A 17,299-nucleotide genomic window follows, 5' to 3' on the forward strand; every position below is an offset into this window, starting at 1 on the left:
GGCCACTAGAAAGCAGGAATCCCTGTGTATTTTTTGGCCTTCATGCAGTACCTGGAGCTGCCTGAGGACAGCTGAGAGTAGAGAGGGCACTCCTTGGCTGCCTGCCCTATTTCTGTTCCAACCCCCACCCCAACTAGAAGAAGATTGCTGGAGTGTACATAGGGAGCGCTTCAGAATGACTTACTTTTATGCACTTTGCTGTTTTCAAGTGCTTCTTTGGTCATGAATGAAACACATCACATGGCATCCTTGGCTATGGCCTGTGACTGTAGGCTAAATAAGACAACAGGTCCATTTCTTTCTGAGGATTTTTGGTACTTCTATAGTGTAGCAGATAAATTGCAAGCAAGGGCTTTATCATTTATCTATGAAAGGTGTGTGCCCTTGGTAGAATTTGTGAATAACTGAATCTAATTAAGTTTTCCTGATCCTGTTGAGTCATGTGAGTGCGTGCAACTATGTAATCAGCACTTTGAGGCAAAGATTTTTCTATTTGAAGTGCTCATTACACCATGATAGCCATCCTTTGGTATTTCCTAGGAAGTGAGCTGGTGTGCAGGTGGTTTGATCTTGAATTGGGTCAGAATAATTAACCGTAGTGAGATCAAACTTTCCCTGTTCTTCAGATGATCCACCACTAAGGCAAGTTTGTCAAAGAAGTAAAATATGCCGGACTTGGTGAGAGAAACTGGTAAGCACCACAGGAGGGGAAGTTAAAGTCAAACAGTCATCTAAGCTCAGGCTACTGTAGTTAAGGCATCCTGATTTTTTTATTTTTTTTTTTAATCCAATGGCTCACAGAGGGATAAAGTGGCTAGTACTGCGGAAGAAGAAAACCCTTGGCCTTAATTTCTGTTTAAGAAGTGCATTGTGGAATTTTCCATAATGCTGAGGAGGCCTATGAGGTCAATAGGTCAAACCACAGTTTTTCCTGCCCTTGCAGCTTCCTGTCTTGGCAGCTTTCTGGTTCAAACCAGTTTTGTGTTTGACTTGTTATATCTTATGTCATGTGACCTGAATTGAAACATATAAAAAGCTTGCTTTAACTGTCTGAGGGTGGGGGCTCAGTGTCCCCCTCCCTCCCCCTGCTTGCAGCTGCTTGTATAATAAAGCGTCTCTGACAACTTCAAAACCAAACAACAAAGTGAAGCTTGTTTCTTCCACAGTACCCATCCCAAATAACTAGATGTCCATCTGCAACTGGGCCAAGATGGTACCATTGCCATGAATCCAAGGCCTAGCTTGAACTGAACCCTGTGGAGCTGTATCAGGACACCACAGGCAACTTGATGCCATGCCCTGTTCAGGAAGGCAGCTGCTTTCTGCAAAGGAAAAGCAGAAGGAAGCTACAAAGAAGAGGTGCATATATCCATGGAAGCTGGCTCCAATCTCATAATGGACAGAATCAGGAGCTGAGGGAGGAGCTCTTGGCATCATGCTTATCACAACAGATAAGATAGAGGCCCTTGATTTAGGTTAAGAAGATTTCAAACCATTATTTTGTAGAACTGGGAAATGGGACAAGCCAAATCGAGAGAATGCAAACTCTGAAAAGTAGTGGATTTGTCAGGGAGCTCTGGAAAAACGGGTAGAAGCAGAGAGATTGTGAGGAGTTTTCAAACCAGCGCTCGTTCAAATAGTTATTGGAATGTCTCCGTTTCATTGGGCCACTTCAGTTGCTCGAGCAAAGTACTGAACTCTGTGCTGTGCTCCTCACCTCCCAATTCCAATATCAGGAGCGTGCAAGGAGTGATACTGCTATTTGTCACTTTTTAAAACTCAAGTGAACTGGTATATACCCAGGGTACCACCTGCCAACCATGAACCTTTAGCAGCAGTGTGGTAAGGGGCAGTGCCTTGCAAGGGCAGGTGAAGTTCTCAAGTGCATGGGCTGAGCAAGAGATCTGGTAATCCATCAATACAAGAGCACTGTGATGCCACTAAGGTCTTGCATTCTAGCACAAGTTTGAGGGAGGTGATAAAAATGCTGATTTGGGCATATTTGTCAGAGTGGGAAGTGAAAGTTTTATGGAGCACTTGTAGCAGCATCGCAGACAATGTGAAAGTGATAAAATAGAAGGACATGAATGATATGTATCCCTTAACTTCTTTCACTGCTAAGTTTTGTGCAGTTTTTGCACGCCCTGATACAGCCCTTTCCCCTAACACAGCTATTTTTTTCCTTATTGGTTTAGGGAAAAAAGCCCACTTCTTGCATGCTAGGCAGATACTTTTGTAGTTGTTCTCTTTGATACTGAAATCTGGTCTGATATTCCTCCGATACCCCTGAGTGTAGGTTTTACAGTTCTTGTTCCACAAGCAGAACCCATGTTCTATGCAAGCTTGACTTAACTTCAATGCTAGAGTTCATTTCAGTTACATCTGTAGTCCGCAGGTTTGTCATTGCCCTGAAATAGAACAGTTTTCTGAAAGCATACTGTTAGGTTTACAATAATTTGGATTTTTAAGAAGTATTAGCTTTACAGCTGAATACAAGGCATGACCTGTGGCCTAGTAATGCAGCTGACCACAAGGCAGAATGATAGCTAGGCCTTTGCTTGTGTCAAGTAATCATTTTAACTGCAACAAGCATTTTCTGAGTTAAAAAGTGAATCTGTGTATGTGTGCTAAAAAAAATCAGCTACAGCTAGAAGTAAGATAAGACAGAGAAACCATTGTTTGAGCTTACTGGTTGTGTCCTTGAGAAGTATCTTCTACTGTGTAAGGTTTTGCTAACATAATGTTACTGTTACTTAACTTTTAGCTTTTAAAAAGTGCTAGTTCAGTTTAATAGAAATATGCTGTTACAAAGATTTGTAGAGCACCGCCCCAAGTATTGCTTTTTGTTAACCATATAGTCTTGCTTTGTTGTAAGAAGTATAAAAGACCGCCTCACCCTTGAGGGGGGGCCATTTTGCCTTTTGCTGGCTTTATGGTCTTTGCTCGAGCAAATAAACAGCTGTCTTTATTTACCCGCGTTGTCTGTCAATCAAATTACAGCTAGACAACGGACCTTAGGGAGGTTTCTCCCACCACACATCCCTGCTTTTCAAAGGTATACAGAGTGGGCTCTTCATTGTAATTGCTCTCTACAGATGAGGGTTAGACAGAAAAAGCAGCTCACAAATGGTTTTCATGCCTGCCTCTGCCATGTTGGAGGAGACAGGGCAGTTCTTTTATCTACAATAGTAGCTATAGGTAGCACTGACCAGCTAGTTAGGAGTCTTGTTACACACTGCTTGTTACTGCCTAGCAGGATGGAGAAAATGCAAGAGCATAGGTGAAAGAGCCTGAATTGAAACAAGATGTTCAGCCTTCCAAATCTGCAACCTCTTGCATTTGTGGCCTCCCAGCAAAGTGCAGTCCCAGATGATTGTGTCAAACTAGCAGGGGCTAGAGAAGGCCCAAGACTGAAAATAGGACTGGAAGGGACTTCTTGGGTCATCATGGAGATAATGAAAACATTAATTAGATAGGACATGTCCTTCCCTCTTGAACATAGGTCATCATAAGCTCACTGTGAGGGCTGAGATGTGTTTTCCTGTTCCATTCAGTTTAAGTCTCCCTTTTCCCCACTGTGCTGTCAGCAGCCTACCAAGACTCAGGAGGCCTATCCTTCCTGCAGCTCTCATACTGAGTGTAAGCAGTCCAACTTGCTCATCTGGAACACCCCTAGCCTTTGTATTTATTCCCCTTGCTCAGCAGCAGCACAGGCCAAACACCAGATGCATGTAATATCTTGCTATTGTGTTTCCAGCCACCCTCTGGATACTCCACCCTCCTGCCTGCTCCTTTAGGCAGTGCACAAGGGCAAGCAAGCTTATATCTCTGGCCAGTTCAGAAGCTAAACACAGAAAAAGATTGGTCCAGTGCCATAAAAAGGAGCAGTTCATTGGGTGGATGCATGAAAACACCTTGGCAGAAACAGGAGTCTTCCTACCTTCCTCTGTACAAGACAGCTGTACAGCATATAGCACCCATGGGTGTGAGAGATCTCTCTCTTGCTGGCAATCCACGTGCCTTATTAGGGAAAGAAGAGCCTATGAGCTTTTGCGGGTTCTTGTGAACCCAGACCAAGTCACAACCCCTGTCCTCTTTATGTAGGACTGCAGTGAATAAGCGGGCCCTTCTCTTTCTGCCAGCATTCCCATGTGTTAGACTCAGACTGTACAAACAACACGGTTCTGTTTTGCATCTGGACATAACAGCTATTAGGCATTAGAAGGCACCAGAGAGTGACTTTTGTTGTCAACTAATAACTGAAATGTAACTTCAGAACTTAGTGCCCATGTGCTGAGTTTCCTCAAATGTTTATGAACTGCTGCAGGAGTTAATACCAGCAGCTGTAGTAACTGGGAAAGGAAAACCAGTGTAAAACCAAACTTGCATTGGTTACCAGGTATTCAGGGGAGAAGGTCAGTTCCATCATGCCTGTCTGACCTGGGGTAGTGGACAAAATGAGAAAAGACTAGCATGTGATCTGTGTGTTCAAGACAGCCATTGAGAAAATCAAGTCCTAACAGAGAGCTGACTTTTCCCAGACCCAAAGGCAGCCACCTTTGGTGCAAGTCCCCTGGTCTCCCACACTCTACACGCGCAACAAGTTAGGTTCGGCAATTCTGTGAGGCGTTCCTGGAGCTGGACTGCAGTTTATGCTTCCTGAGTGCAGCGAGCTGAGAGTTGTTCAGGAGAGTGTAGAGCAGCAGCCACCTTGTCTTCGTTGTGTTCGACACTTTGGATTCTGGAGCAGAACAAGCAGAGAACACAACAAATGGGCTTTATAGCACCGTGCTCTATTGGATTTTCCTTCCTAGATTAAAGATAAGTGGTCCGATTCTGAGCCAAGATGCTTTTCTGTACACGTGCTAAGGGTGACCCTAACTGCTATGAGGGAGGGGATTTGGGCCAAATTCTTCTCTTCCCATTTACACTGGTGTAAAGCCACTGACTCTAGCAGGCCACCTGATGTAAGAAGGAAGAGAATTCAGCCCAACCTCTTCCAGGCTGAGCGTGTGACTGTGTCATCAGATGGGAGGATAACTGGGTTTTATGAAAACGTCATTGTATGAAAACCCAAATCCTTCACATGGTTATGCAGCACATGGGACAAAATGGTGGGCCAGGAATCAGTCTTCCTCTAATATCTGTCATGACAGGCTGCCCCTCTGCCTGGACTGGGCCAAGAGGCCCGTTTCTTTGTTTAGGAGCCCCACATCTCCATGGGTATCTTCGTGAATACACACAGGCCAGGATCTATCCTGTCCCTCTACATTTAGGCCGTTCCCACCCTCCGTACCTTTCTAGATCCTAGACCCTCACCTCTTCCACCACGCTCTATGTCAGCCTGGGTTGTGCCTTTCTGGCCCAGGGACCCTGTTCCATTTCAACTGCTGTGGAGAATTTGGTGTGTTGTCAGAGATGCCACCGGCATGCTCCAGAACTGAACCCAGGCTCTGAATACAAGCGTGCTTATGTTTGTGCTCATGTGGAGGCCAAATGCAAAGCTGGTACTATTGCTTATCTAGTCCACAAGGGGAATCTGAGGAACAAGGCTTGGAATGGAAGCAGAGCTCTCCTGATAGCCTACCATGCATGTTAGCATGCTTTTCTATGCTCTTGCTATGGACTAGCATGCTACTGATAAGTCTTCTTCACCCCAGGCAGGGAGAAGAAGGGGGGACAACATTTAATCGTAGGACTTTCTTAATGCATTTCCATAACTGCCCCTTGCTTCTGGGCACCAAAAGAGTGAAACAAGGAACAAGGCAAAGCATCAGATCACTTCACAGCCTGCCATGCCTGGGAGCAACAGCACTGCCACTCGTCCTTTTGACAACCCAGCATATGCAGACTGCTCCAGAACATTGTCAGCATCACTTGAAGAGCAGGATGACTCCCACTCTGCCTTGGAAACCAACAGCTCCACTTTCAAACTGCTTGTATGGAAAAGGCAAAAAGCACAGGAAGATTCAATAAATGGTTATGCAGCTTCTGTCCGTCCTCCAGCTATGCACCTACAGCTTCACGATCACATGCAATTGCTGGAGCTAATAATAGCTAACAGTTCTGCTAGCACTGGCAGGCACCAATTAGCTGGACGGGTAAATGCCGCCATTTGAATATTGGTGCAGAATCGTGTGCACAAGATTTCAGACCATCTTCTAAAGGTAGTGGACAAAACTAATCTTGCAGACAGGCTGGAGAAGTAGCTTGGACATCAACTCAGTTGGGTCCATGTCCCCTTGAGCTGAAATGCCTGCTTACTGCATATGACTAAAAACAGCATTTGTACTGACTGCAGTGAGATTAATGTGATAGGATCTATCAATGCTCAGGCCTTGTAACCAATCCCCACTATGGACAGCAAACAAGACAGGATTCATAGCAGAAATCAAGGGTTCCCAAAGAGCAGTTGTTTCAGGAATTAAAATAACTCAATTGGCCTACATGTTACTAACAGCCTGTGAATACTTCAATCTAAGTATTTACCTGATGCATTTTTGAAGTAACTGTATTTGGTTGATCTGTGTAATTTCTTCTCAGTGTTCCTGGTCAGGAGAATGTGACAGAAGCTAAGGAGGGTGGGGTTGGTATGGTGGTGGTCCATAAATATCATGCCAATCCATGTCTTGAACCCTGCAGCAAAACAAGTGACAAATCCCCTTGGAGACACGTGCAACCTAACAACATAACCTCCTACCCTCCATGCTGCAATACCATACTTCCTGTGCCCTTACCATGGCCATTCATGACAGCAAGGTTTGGGTGCAAGGAATACAAGTTTAGACTCTGAGTCTACGCAAGTGATCTGCTTGTTTAACTCCACCCTTTCCAAGGCAAGGTAGGAAAGGGGTACAAGAGGACAGAGGTAAGGGGTACTAGACATGTTGGCTACCTATATATGTTCATGGTTGTAGGGAGGGGGGTGTTTTAATTAAAGCAGTTCTCAGGCAGCCGCTCTAATTAAAATGTCACAGCGTCACATGTATTAAGCCTGTGCACATTTAAAAATGGCTGCAGGACACTTTATCTAGACCTCATTTGATGAGGTTTAGATAAAGCATCCCACGGCCATTTTAAAATCCGTGGAGGCTTAACACACGTAATGCTGTAGCAATACTGAAGCACTCTAATTACCACAGAGCAGACTCGATTAATCAAGTCTGCTCCAATATGTGCTTATTAGAATGCAAAGGAGTGTGTGTACAGGCAGCCACTGGTACCAGGTGCCTTTGGCAGGTTGGATGACCATGCAAGCCACACTGAGTGTAGGCACTTTTGGAAGACTTAAGATTCCTTTACTCAGAAATGAAACATGTTTGAGGACAGACACCATATGTGTGTCAAGCAAAAGCTGTAGGGCTCGGTCAGTGTAAGGATGCAGCTGAGAAACAGATGGCTTCCCATGTGACTCAGGAGCTTTTCGCCTGGGCAAACAGAACTGGGAACACCAGCAGGGAGACTGACTAATTGCTACAGTATTTGTGGACAAACAGGTCTCCCTTCATGTATATTTGTAACCAGCACTTGGCAGGCCTTTGGGGATCATGAATAAATTAGGAGCAATAGTGAGCTGTTCTCACGTGATTCATAAGCAAGGAGCAGGGCTAGATCCTGTTATGCAGGTGATCATCGTGTTGTCCAGTTCTGCTACAAACTTACAAATCCAATCCAAATATTCATTTGAAAAGTAAACTCCCGGGTAGGGCCTTTATTCTTGGAAGCTTCCACTTCTTGAAAATGTCAGTGGGCCACAAACAGCCATGCTGTATGTATATAACAATAAATAACCACAACTGACTGCACAGGGGCAGCGCACTTAACATGAATGCTGCAAGACTTATGCTTTTGAGATGGTCCTCCTCTTAAAGAAGATAAGGGAAAAATCCTAGGGGAGAAGTGGAAAGGCAGCATTGAACAGAGGCTCTGAGTGAGAAACAAATACTGTTTCTGTGGTGCTCATCATTGAGATATCTACTGCACAGCATGCCACTCTAGCATTCGTGAGCAGCTCTTAGCAGCTGCTATAGTAACACACACTAGGAAAGATGGAGGCCATTTTCATCCCTCTAGTACCTGGAAGAGTTCAGGAGTACGCTACATCCATGAGCTAGGCCCTGATTTTTAAAGGTGTTTAGACACCCAGATCCTGTCTCTTTCAGATACTAGAAGCTTGTGCTTTTAGCTTGGAAGATACTGGATCCAAACAGCTGCTGTTAACACAAGCAGGATTAGTTACATCCTCTGTGGTTAAATCAGAGGTTTCCTTTGAAGAGCGCTCATGATGCCTGTGCAAACCTCAGCCCAGCCAGACCCTGCAATGCTCTGTGCCTTGGACACTCACCTATGTCAGCAGCTTCATACCCTTTCTGCATGATTGTCCTGTCTATCCGTGCAATCAGCCAGGTCCCCAGGATGAAACTACAAAGGAGGCGGAACAAACAAGCCCCCAGGCCCAGGAGCACATTGTAGAAGAACAGAAAGTAATTGAAGTTGTGGAAAGCTTTCCTGAAAAAAAAGGGAAAGAGTCCCTATCATGCTCTCTTCTCATGTGCTGTGTTCAGTCGGGGACTACACTGTGCCACAGTTGCTCAGTAGGGAGTACCTAATAGAAACTGGCCAAAGTCACACACTGCTTGAACTCTCTGGGGGTCTGCAGGAGGCAGGCAGCAGTGCCACTAGGAGGCCTCAGATCTGGGCTCTGCCCACTGGGAAGGCTAGAGAGATCACCCTGGTGGTGGTCCTGCACAGCCCAGCCAATCAGAGGAGCGCTAAGGACTGCAGCTGTTCAACATGGGAAGGATTTGGGGGCCCTCGCCTTCTTTTCCACTTTGCTGATTTGAGCATGTTGGACCCTGGGATCTCCTAGCCCTTACATGCCCTCCCCAGTTCTCCCTCCCCCACTCTACACCTTTGGATTCAGCCACTGACTTTTATTTGTGCTGGTGGTGGGGGCTAAGATGATGCCCCACCCCCCTTCCAGTGGCACAGCCAGTGCAGAGCCTGGGCGGGGCAGAGGTGGATAAGGCTCCCTCCTCTGCTACTGTTCCCCTGCAGGAGTCCTGCGCTGGCTATGCCACCATGGTGAGGTGTTCCCTGCCTACCCAGCAGCAGTGAGGGACACAACTCCACGCCAATGCCGCTGCTGCTGCTGGGTGGGCAGGGGGCACCTTGCTATGGTGGCACAGCTGGTACAGGGCTCCTGGGGGGAGGAAAGCAGGGCAGGGATCCCCAAGCCTGCAGCGGGCAACCCGGATCGACCCCTGGCCCATGCATAAATCTCGGGGGCATGTGCCCCCCCATGTTCCCCTTCCTAGGAGTGCACAGATGGGCAGGGAAGCTTCCCTCCCCCACCCCCGCCCCCTGGATGAGCCACCCATGGCTCTGTCCTGCTCCATGCCCTGGTTGGGCAGTGCTCCCAGGCCCTGAGCCACTCCCTCTTTCATAGTTTCATAGTTGATAGGCTTGGAAGAGACCTGAGCAGATCATCAAGTCCAACCCCCTGCCACGGCAGGAAAAAGTACTGGGGTCAAACGACCCCAGCAAGGTGTTCGTTTAACCTCCTCTCAAAGACCCCCAGGGTAGGAGCGAGCACCACTTCCCTCGGAAGTTGGTTCCAGATCTTAGCCGCCCTGACTGTGAAGTAGCGCCTCCTGATGTCTAATCTGAATCTACGCTCTGCCAGCTTGTGGCAGTTATTTCTAGTCACTCCTGGTAGTGCTCGGGGGAACAGGGACTCCCCCAATGCCTGCTGGTCCCCTCTGACTAGTTTGTAACAGGCCACTAGATCCCCCCTGTGGGGGGCCTCAATCTGCCCCTCTCAATAGACTTATCTGCAGGCAGCTGGGGAAGCTGCTCTCCAACTCTGCATGGGGCTGTATTCCTGGCCATGTGCATGTATGTACACGTGGTAGCCCCTGCGTCCTGCTCCCTGCAGCCCCTTGCAGGTTGGAACTCTGCCATTTCCCATGTTTTTCCATGGTGAATGGAAAACCTGGATCCCTGCACAATGCTGAGGATCCAAGACAAATTCTGTCCCAGTCATGTGGCCCAGAACCAGGACTTGATGTTCCCATTTCTGGACTGTCCTGCATAATTAGGGATGGGTGGTACCCTCTTTCCAAGGGGGGGCCAGGGCCCTCATGTACTCAGCGCCTATGGCCAAGGGGGTATGACTCATAGACCTTACACATAGACCTGACACTTGAGGTCATCATACTGCTGCTTGTACCTACACTGGTTTTTCTGCATGCCTTAGTATTGTAAGCTCCATGCAGTGCGAGATCCTTGTCTGGGGATTGGAGGCCATAAGGGATGAATTCTTTTCTGTCACTGACCTGTTATTGAGTGCTAACGGCTTCTGCTTATCTTCTGGCCTGATCTTTGGCTGAAGGAAGAAGCTTGCAGCAATCTGGATCTGCAATATCATGAACCCTATGACAATCCCAATGGTGAGTCTGTACCGGGTGGAGGAAGAGAAAAAGATCCAAGTTAACATGGCCTGCTTGGGTGGAGCCTGTGGTAGTAGTAGGGGCCTGTATTTCATTCCCAGCCCCTGAGCTGGTTTGCCAACAGCCTGCACCTGGTGGGGCTGTTCACACTTGTGTAAAGGAAAAGCAGAATGGACATAAAATCCTCCCTTTCTGATTTGCAGGGTTTTATGCCTACAGACACATGTAGAGGAAAAGGCTAGAGCCCCTGAGGACACTTACTTGCTGGAGGATTGCTTTCTGCCCTTGCCTGTAGCCAGACCCTGAGACTCAGTGTAGAGCGGGGCCTGCCTCCCCAAATGCAGTCGGTGCAAGTAAGGTGAGGTGTTGTGCAAGGGAACAGATTCCCCAAGGAGGGGCTCAGATGGTAGTTCTAGGCCACGGCTTCTTGGTCACTTGTGTGCATAGGTGTTTCGGGAGGGGAAGTGTGGGGTGTGTGCTGATACTGAATTGAGCTGCAGAGAGCAGGGTGCTTGAAGAGCAATGTTAGGAAAATCCTGTTTAGCCTCCCCAGCCTGCGTGGATCACTGTGACTGCAGGCACTCCATACCCACCACAGACTGGCTCAGGGAGAACTCTCCACTGGTGTCTAGGATGTGAGTGGCATAAGGCTGGTATCTCCCTTAGCAAACCAGGAGAGTGGGCCCAGTGCTAATGTCCAGGCCCCAATGCCTGTCTCACGCCTTGCCATGTAGAATCATGTGCCACATCTGTTCTTTCTAGTGTATAAGCATGTGATGCAACTTGTACTAACCTGTGGAATCTCCGTCCTGCCTGCCTTAGCCTGCATTTCTCCATAGCTGCTCATTCTAACCGTGTGGTTAATGAGCTGGTTGTCTAATATCACCAGCTGGTCTGTTAATAATAACCCAGGTGTGTACCTTGTCCTGTGTCTCTTCATGCAAGGGTGCAGGAGGAATTTCTGGGCTCCCAGGAAATGGTTAACAGCTGTGGGGTTGAGGTGTGAGGAATGCCCTGGCAGTGCCCAAAACCACTGCTCTTGAATACACCCATGATGGGTACCCAGGTCTTGAGTTTGGTGCTGGGGTGCCCGTCCTGATGCCTTTACTGTCTCATTTCTGGGAGGAGCAGGACTGTGCAGGCAGGGTTTATTTCCTCAGCAGTGAAGCCACACTGTGTGCTGCCATGGTGTACACATGTCCTGGGGCTCCTCAGCCCCACGGTCATACAGTGACAAACAAGTAGTGACAGGAAGAACACTTACGCGCCGATTCCCAAGCCTTTTGCCATTTCCAGTCCGTGGCCATGCTTTATTGGTAGAACAAAACTGTATACAATTAGGACGCCAAACAGGCACTGCACAACATGGATTATCAGGTATCCTGGGAAACAGAAAACACATCCTCTGTAAGAGGGGAAAACGGGCAAACACTCTAATTGCTGTTAAATGTAGGTTCATGCAGCAGGCTTGACACGTACCCCATAGGATGTATGCAATTTGCCAACCAGAGTATCTTGCTATGGCTGCCTGAGAGCAGAGAAAGGACAAGGACAGAAGTTCATTATATTGGGAATGCTCCATGTTCAAGCAAAGACACCAAAGCTCCTCTGAGGTCTCATGCTGCTCTTTACCCTCACCCCCTTATTCTGCCTTTCATCTCCATGCCCCATTGCCCTGCCTCTTATGATTTCTCCACATGTGGAGTGAGTGTAGAGCACCTGACTGCATTCTGGTTAGGGAATAATTCCAGCCCACTAACCACTCACTATTTATTTTGCTCTGGCAAAAGAGGCCAACAAGGTGTTGGGCCATGAGGAATCAGAGCCATGGCTTTGCCTGTGCTCCTTCGCCACAGACCCCAAGGCTGACTGAAGCAAACCAGCAAGGTAAATTGAAGTGATGTGTTTGCAAAAGAGGAAGGGTAGCTGAGGAGCACTTTCTGGAGGAGGGGAGGAAGGAGGGTGTCTACTTACTGGCCTTTAAGTCCTGCATAGCACACACAAAGCGATGGAAAGTAAAGCCACATTCACCAAAGAGCCATTGTGGAACCCACCCAGTGGCAGCCTGCAGGAGTATTAGAAGGTGTTTATAGACATAGGATCAAGGGGACAAGCAGTCTCCCCTCCTTTATGTCTATGAGGAGGAAGGCTCCAACCCAGCATACACATACATACATAACTTGAAGCATAAGGTGCCTCCTGAAGACAGTGAGACTATTCACTAGCTCAAAGGTAAGCCTGTTCATGAGTGCTGAGCTGTGGTCTTCCCCTTGTTTTCCTGGAGTGCAGCCACCTGGCAGTAAGCCCTACCACTTGCTTGGCTGAGTCCAAGATGCCATTTCTGTTGGCTTTTGAGAAGAGGCTTCCTCCCTCTGCATTCGAAACCAAGTTACAATGTTTCCCGTAACAGACCTCAAACGCCTCGGACACAACGGCAGCTCAGTGCTCTGATCTTGTGTGCGCTCAGCTGCCTCCCTCCAGTCCAGTCCCTGCTGAACACCTATGTTCAGGCCAATGTCCTATTTAGGGCCTGGCAGTTCAGGACATTGAAGTGGTTGCACTTCATAGCCAGCCACTGTGGTGACCTGGGCCTTGCATACATACATGGCACAGGGTGCCAACTGGGTTTAGCTTCCTGGGCTGGGAGAAGAGCAGAGGGAAGTAACAGGCATGCTCATGTGTTACAGCTTACCAGAGTATGGATGACCTGCAGGGCAACTTTCCGCACTTCTGAGTGGAGATGTTTTTCACGGAAGAGGACAGGGAGAAGCAGGGCACAATCACCATGATCCCATTGATTGATACCGAGCTCAAGGTATTGGTTTGAAAGGACATGCTGAAAACAGGGTCTATTTTCCATCAAAGCACTAGGCCTCTCTCTCCTGCCTCCAGGGGTTGTTGCATACAGAGTCTGACTCTAGGTAACTCTCCTCACCACAAACTAGGGATGTGCACAGTTCTTCCTACCACCAGTGAGAAGGTCTGCTGCTGAAGGGAGTAGGCCTCTTGAACTATTCCTTTGGGACACATAATCCACAGGTAATGCTCTGCTTGCAGCCCCACCCCCCACCAGCCACCCCATACAACTGAATCCAGCTAGTATGTTGGGCTCCCTCTCCCACATCCTAGCAAATGCTTGTGGTCCACATCTCAGCACCTAACAGGAAATAAACACTGTGGAATGCAGCCCCTCCATTCTGAGACTCAAGGATTACCTGTTGTTTTGGAACCACTTCTTAACACCATGCGTTTAGAAACACAGCATGCATGATGTGGCCAAGCCTGATTTCTGGGCTAGGGACAGACATTCAAAAAGCCTGGGCCTGAATTGATTCAATCTTTGCAGGTTAGTTTAACCTGGCTAGGCTAAATCACTTTGTAACTACACAGATATCCCAGACATGCAGGCACATGCCTGCAGTGGCTCAGGTTAGAAGCAGGGGGAGCCAAGGGGCGCTAGAGCAGCCCTCCCTCTACTTCCACAGAGCTGAGCTGAGCGGAGTGTGGCCAGGCCCCAACAGGATGCTCTGATTAGCCCAGCAGGGAATTGATAACAGTGTTTATCACCCTTAACTCTGTGTTTATCACCCCATTAAGAAAACAACACAGGGATATTACCAGCTACCTGTTGCCTCAGCACAGATCATAGCCAGCATGTGGTCTGCTAGCTGATACACAGACACCTCTCTGCAAGGCAGAGGAGGGAGGTGAATTCCTGCCTAGGAGAGAGTGGTGAGGGGGAGTGGGGAGCAGTCTCTGCCGGAGGTGCAGCTAGGGAACAAAGGGGAGGGGCCAGCTTTTTTATAGAGCAGAGAGCCCCGCCCAGCCCAGAGAACATGCCAGGATGCTCGGGGTGCTTGGTTTATCTTAAACCAGCAAGGAGTCTGGGACAGAAATTGCATAAACTGGTTTGACCCAAATCAGTTAAGTCTGATACTACATTCAACCAAGTTTATCTCAAACCAGTTTCAGCCATTTTCAAACTGCTTTATGTGCACTGAACATCTGTTCTGTTACAAGTTTAAACCAGTTTCTGATCACTTAAACCAGTTTATGTGTAATGTCTGTCCCTAGCCCTGAGGTATGAGACATGGTAGGATGCCTCAGTGCCCAAATGCCCCACTGCAGGGTGGAGGTGGCACTCACAGTGCTGCTTTCTGGAAAGAAGGTAATGTTCAGTTAGACTGGGAGTTGGAGAGTTCAGCAAAACCATACTTTAAAATCAGTCTGTACACACTTTGTTTTCTTGCTGAATATTTCTCCACCTAGGTTGTAGGAACCATACTCTTTCTTTCCCCTTGCTGCCTGGGCTGAATCATTGTTGAGTTGCACTTCAGGTTGTTTTTGGCACAAAGCAGGCATAGAGACCCTTTATCTTGGTCTTACAAAGTGAAACCATCAAATAACGATTTTAGCCCAACTAGAAACTTGGCCAGTGGGATTTTGCAGTGCCCTATCAAACCATGGGCCTTCTCCTGCAACAACAACAACAACAAAAGCCAATGCATACACAACTGTTTTCATACAGGCTGGTGCCATTGACTGCCAAGTACTGAGCAAGACCAGGCTGAATGGAAATTTTCAAGGAAACACAAGGCAAACTTACAACACTCTGAGAAGAAGAAGGATGGCGTGACATCAATGGAAGGAAATCTTTCTTTCCAGCCCACAGTCGCTTCATGTGTTTTCTAGAAAAGGTATGCACGTTTATTTTATAAATTTCTAAATCAGACTTCATTCACTCAGGAACTATCCTGTAGTTCTGAATGTTTAATCAGACAGGTGATGGAGCAGTTACCTCAATTAAGGTCAAGGTGGAATGGGCATTCAGAGCTAAACCTACAGTGCTCTACTGCAGTAAACACACTGGTCATATCTACATGAGATGCTGACTGTGCAGTAGCCCAATACCATTGCACTACAATGTCACGTGGCAAAAACAGTGATGCAACGCTACTGTGCAGTAGTATGAGGCTACTGTGCAGTAGCATCATAAGAAAGACGTTCGTCGGTGCTACTGCACAGAAACTCAGGTTACTGCACAGTCAGCATCTTGTGTAGATGTGGCCACTGCCAGAGTGAACCAGGATGAAACAAAGTATGTCTTGTGAGGCAAGCAGCTCACAATATCATCTCGGAAAGCTTGTACCAGCATAAAACACGGCATGGAAGGCTGATGCTTTGCCTCACTGGGAAATTTACCAGTGTTAGTACAGCAGAGGCTTCATACCAAAACTGGACCCAAAATGACCATTTTAAGAGTCAAAGGCATTTTACATTGACAGGGTTCAAAGTCTAACTTTCAACCCAGTCTTTGTGAGTCAACATTCTTGTTCAAGGCTGAGTTGCTGAACACCACAATACAAAAGGGAAGTAGGTATCTGTACAGTAGGATTTGCAGCTTAATCTTTGCACAAGAACATTCTTTTGCATGAGTAGCTGGGTGCATGTGACTGATTGATTGCCTTTGTTTTCAGTTCCAGCTTTTGCTAGCTCTGTCCTTGTTCCAATTGATTTTGTGTTCTTGAGTTGTACCTTGTTCAGGATGGATGAAATAATGTCTGTGCACAGTCCCATGAATAGGAAGAGCTGATCCTATCTCCCAAAATAACATATTTCTGTATTGGCAGCCTGACTGATTTACAGATCACCTGACATTCAGAGTTCAGAGGAAACATGTCCCATTCGGACTGGCCAAGAAAATTCTGGGCAGGAGTTTCAGGGGAGAGAAGCCAGCAAAGTCACAATCCTGAAACCCCAAAGGAGAGAAGGAACCATTGCTTCTGGCTATCAGCTAGCTTCTGGCTTCTGGTCATGTGATGCAATTCTGCTTAACAAGACATGGGCTTCTTTCCTCTCTGCCAGTCACCAAGGGTTGAGAGTCCAGCAATATCTTAGCAAAATCTAAGACAGGATATCTACCAACAAGAAACCTTTACGCAGCCAGCAAGCCCACCTCTGTATACCAGCTGGATCACTAGCTAATCCTTTCACTCATGTGCTATTGTCCTGAAACTGAATAAAACCATGAGAGTCACTGCAACCCATCCTTCTTAAGGTGCAGCCTTGTTAGAAATCTTTTCACCACTTTCTATTAGTAGGGATACCCTTCTGCCTTAGCATCCCCACACCTCACTCAGTCACTTCTGGTAGTGGATGCATTTCTATGTTTAAGCAGGGGAGCATGTTGCAAAATTCAGAATCAACGTGAGGAAGAGAGTACTTCATCAAAAGCCTATGCTAGTCTTATAGTGAACAATTTCATAGTATAAAGCAGGGGTGTCAAACTTGCTTGGCTACCTGGGCTGGATCCAGACCCATCTCTTGCAGTGAGAAGAAAAGTAGTGGCATTAACAGCTGCAGGTGTCTGAGCCACTATGTTGACTCAAGGAGCCATGGAAATTAATTCAACTGTTGCTTGCCCTGCTGCCTCCAAAACATGCACCCCACAACAAGGTGCCATACTCCAGAATTTGGTCATGGGCCTCTGCCCCTGCTTGCCCCACCACTGAATTCCTAGCCCCTCCAGGAGCCCCATGGGCTGGATGACATGTCTCTGCAGGTTGTATCTTTGACATTTGGTATAAAGGTGTGATTCACATAAATGTGATTCTGTCCCACCCTGCTAAAGTCCCTGAAACTTGTTAATGCACAAGGTAAGTGAGGCATCCTCCTCCTTGCTGCTTTTATGGCTCATAGATCAGGACCTGAACAGGGTGGAATAGAATAACACTTAGGCACCTAAGTCTGCTTAGATGCCCAATAGGTGGAATGTAATTTGGCCTTTATTTCTTAAGCCCTGAAAAACTTGTTTTCACTTAAATTCTGGTTTTTATACCATTGGAATG

General features: G+C 47.2%; 1 protein-coding gene across 2 annotated transcripts in view; it reads right to left on the reverse strand.

Moving 5' to 3' along the window:
* Window positions 1-751: 751 nt before the first annotated feature.
* LOC102563798 (stimulated by retinoic acid gene 6 protein-like) overlaps window positions 752-17,299 on the reverse strand; it is a 31,997-nt gene continuing 15,449 nt past the window's right edge. For both annotated transcript variants that reach the window (XM_006259423.4, XM_014604395.3), the window contains exons 12-18: window positions 15,058-15,139; window positions 11,931-11,979; window positions 11,716-11,833; window positions 10,338-10,457; window positions 8,345-8,508; window positions 6,490-6,636; window positions 752-4,741 (exon numbers count right to left, since the gene is read on the reverse strand). In XM_006259423.4, the coding sequence (XP_006259485.1) occupies window positions 4,605-4,741; window positions 6,490-6,636; window positions 8,345-8,508; window positions 10,338-10,457; window positions 11,716-11,833; window positions 11,931-11,979; window positions 15,058-15,139 (817 nt within the window). In that variant the 3' untranslated portion in view covers window positions 752-4,604. The remainder of the gene's footprint in view (window positions 4,742-6,489; window positions 6,637-8,344; window positions 8,509-10,337; window positions 10,458-11,715; window positions 11,834-11,930; window positions 11,980-15,057; window positions 15,140-17,299) is intronic.

Source organism: Alligator mississippiensis, chromosome 3 (assembly GCF_030867095.1).
Source record: "Alligator mississippiensis isolate rAllMis1 chromosome 3, rAllMis1, whole genome shotgun sequence".
NCBI classification, from domain to species: domain Eukaryota; kingdom Metazoa; phylum Chordata; order Crocodylia; family Alligatoridae; genus Alligator; species Alligator mississippiensis.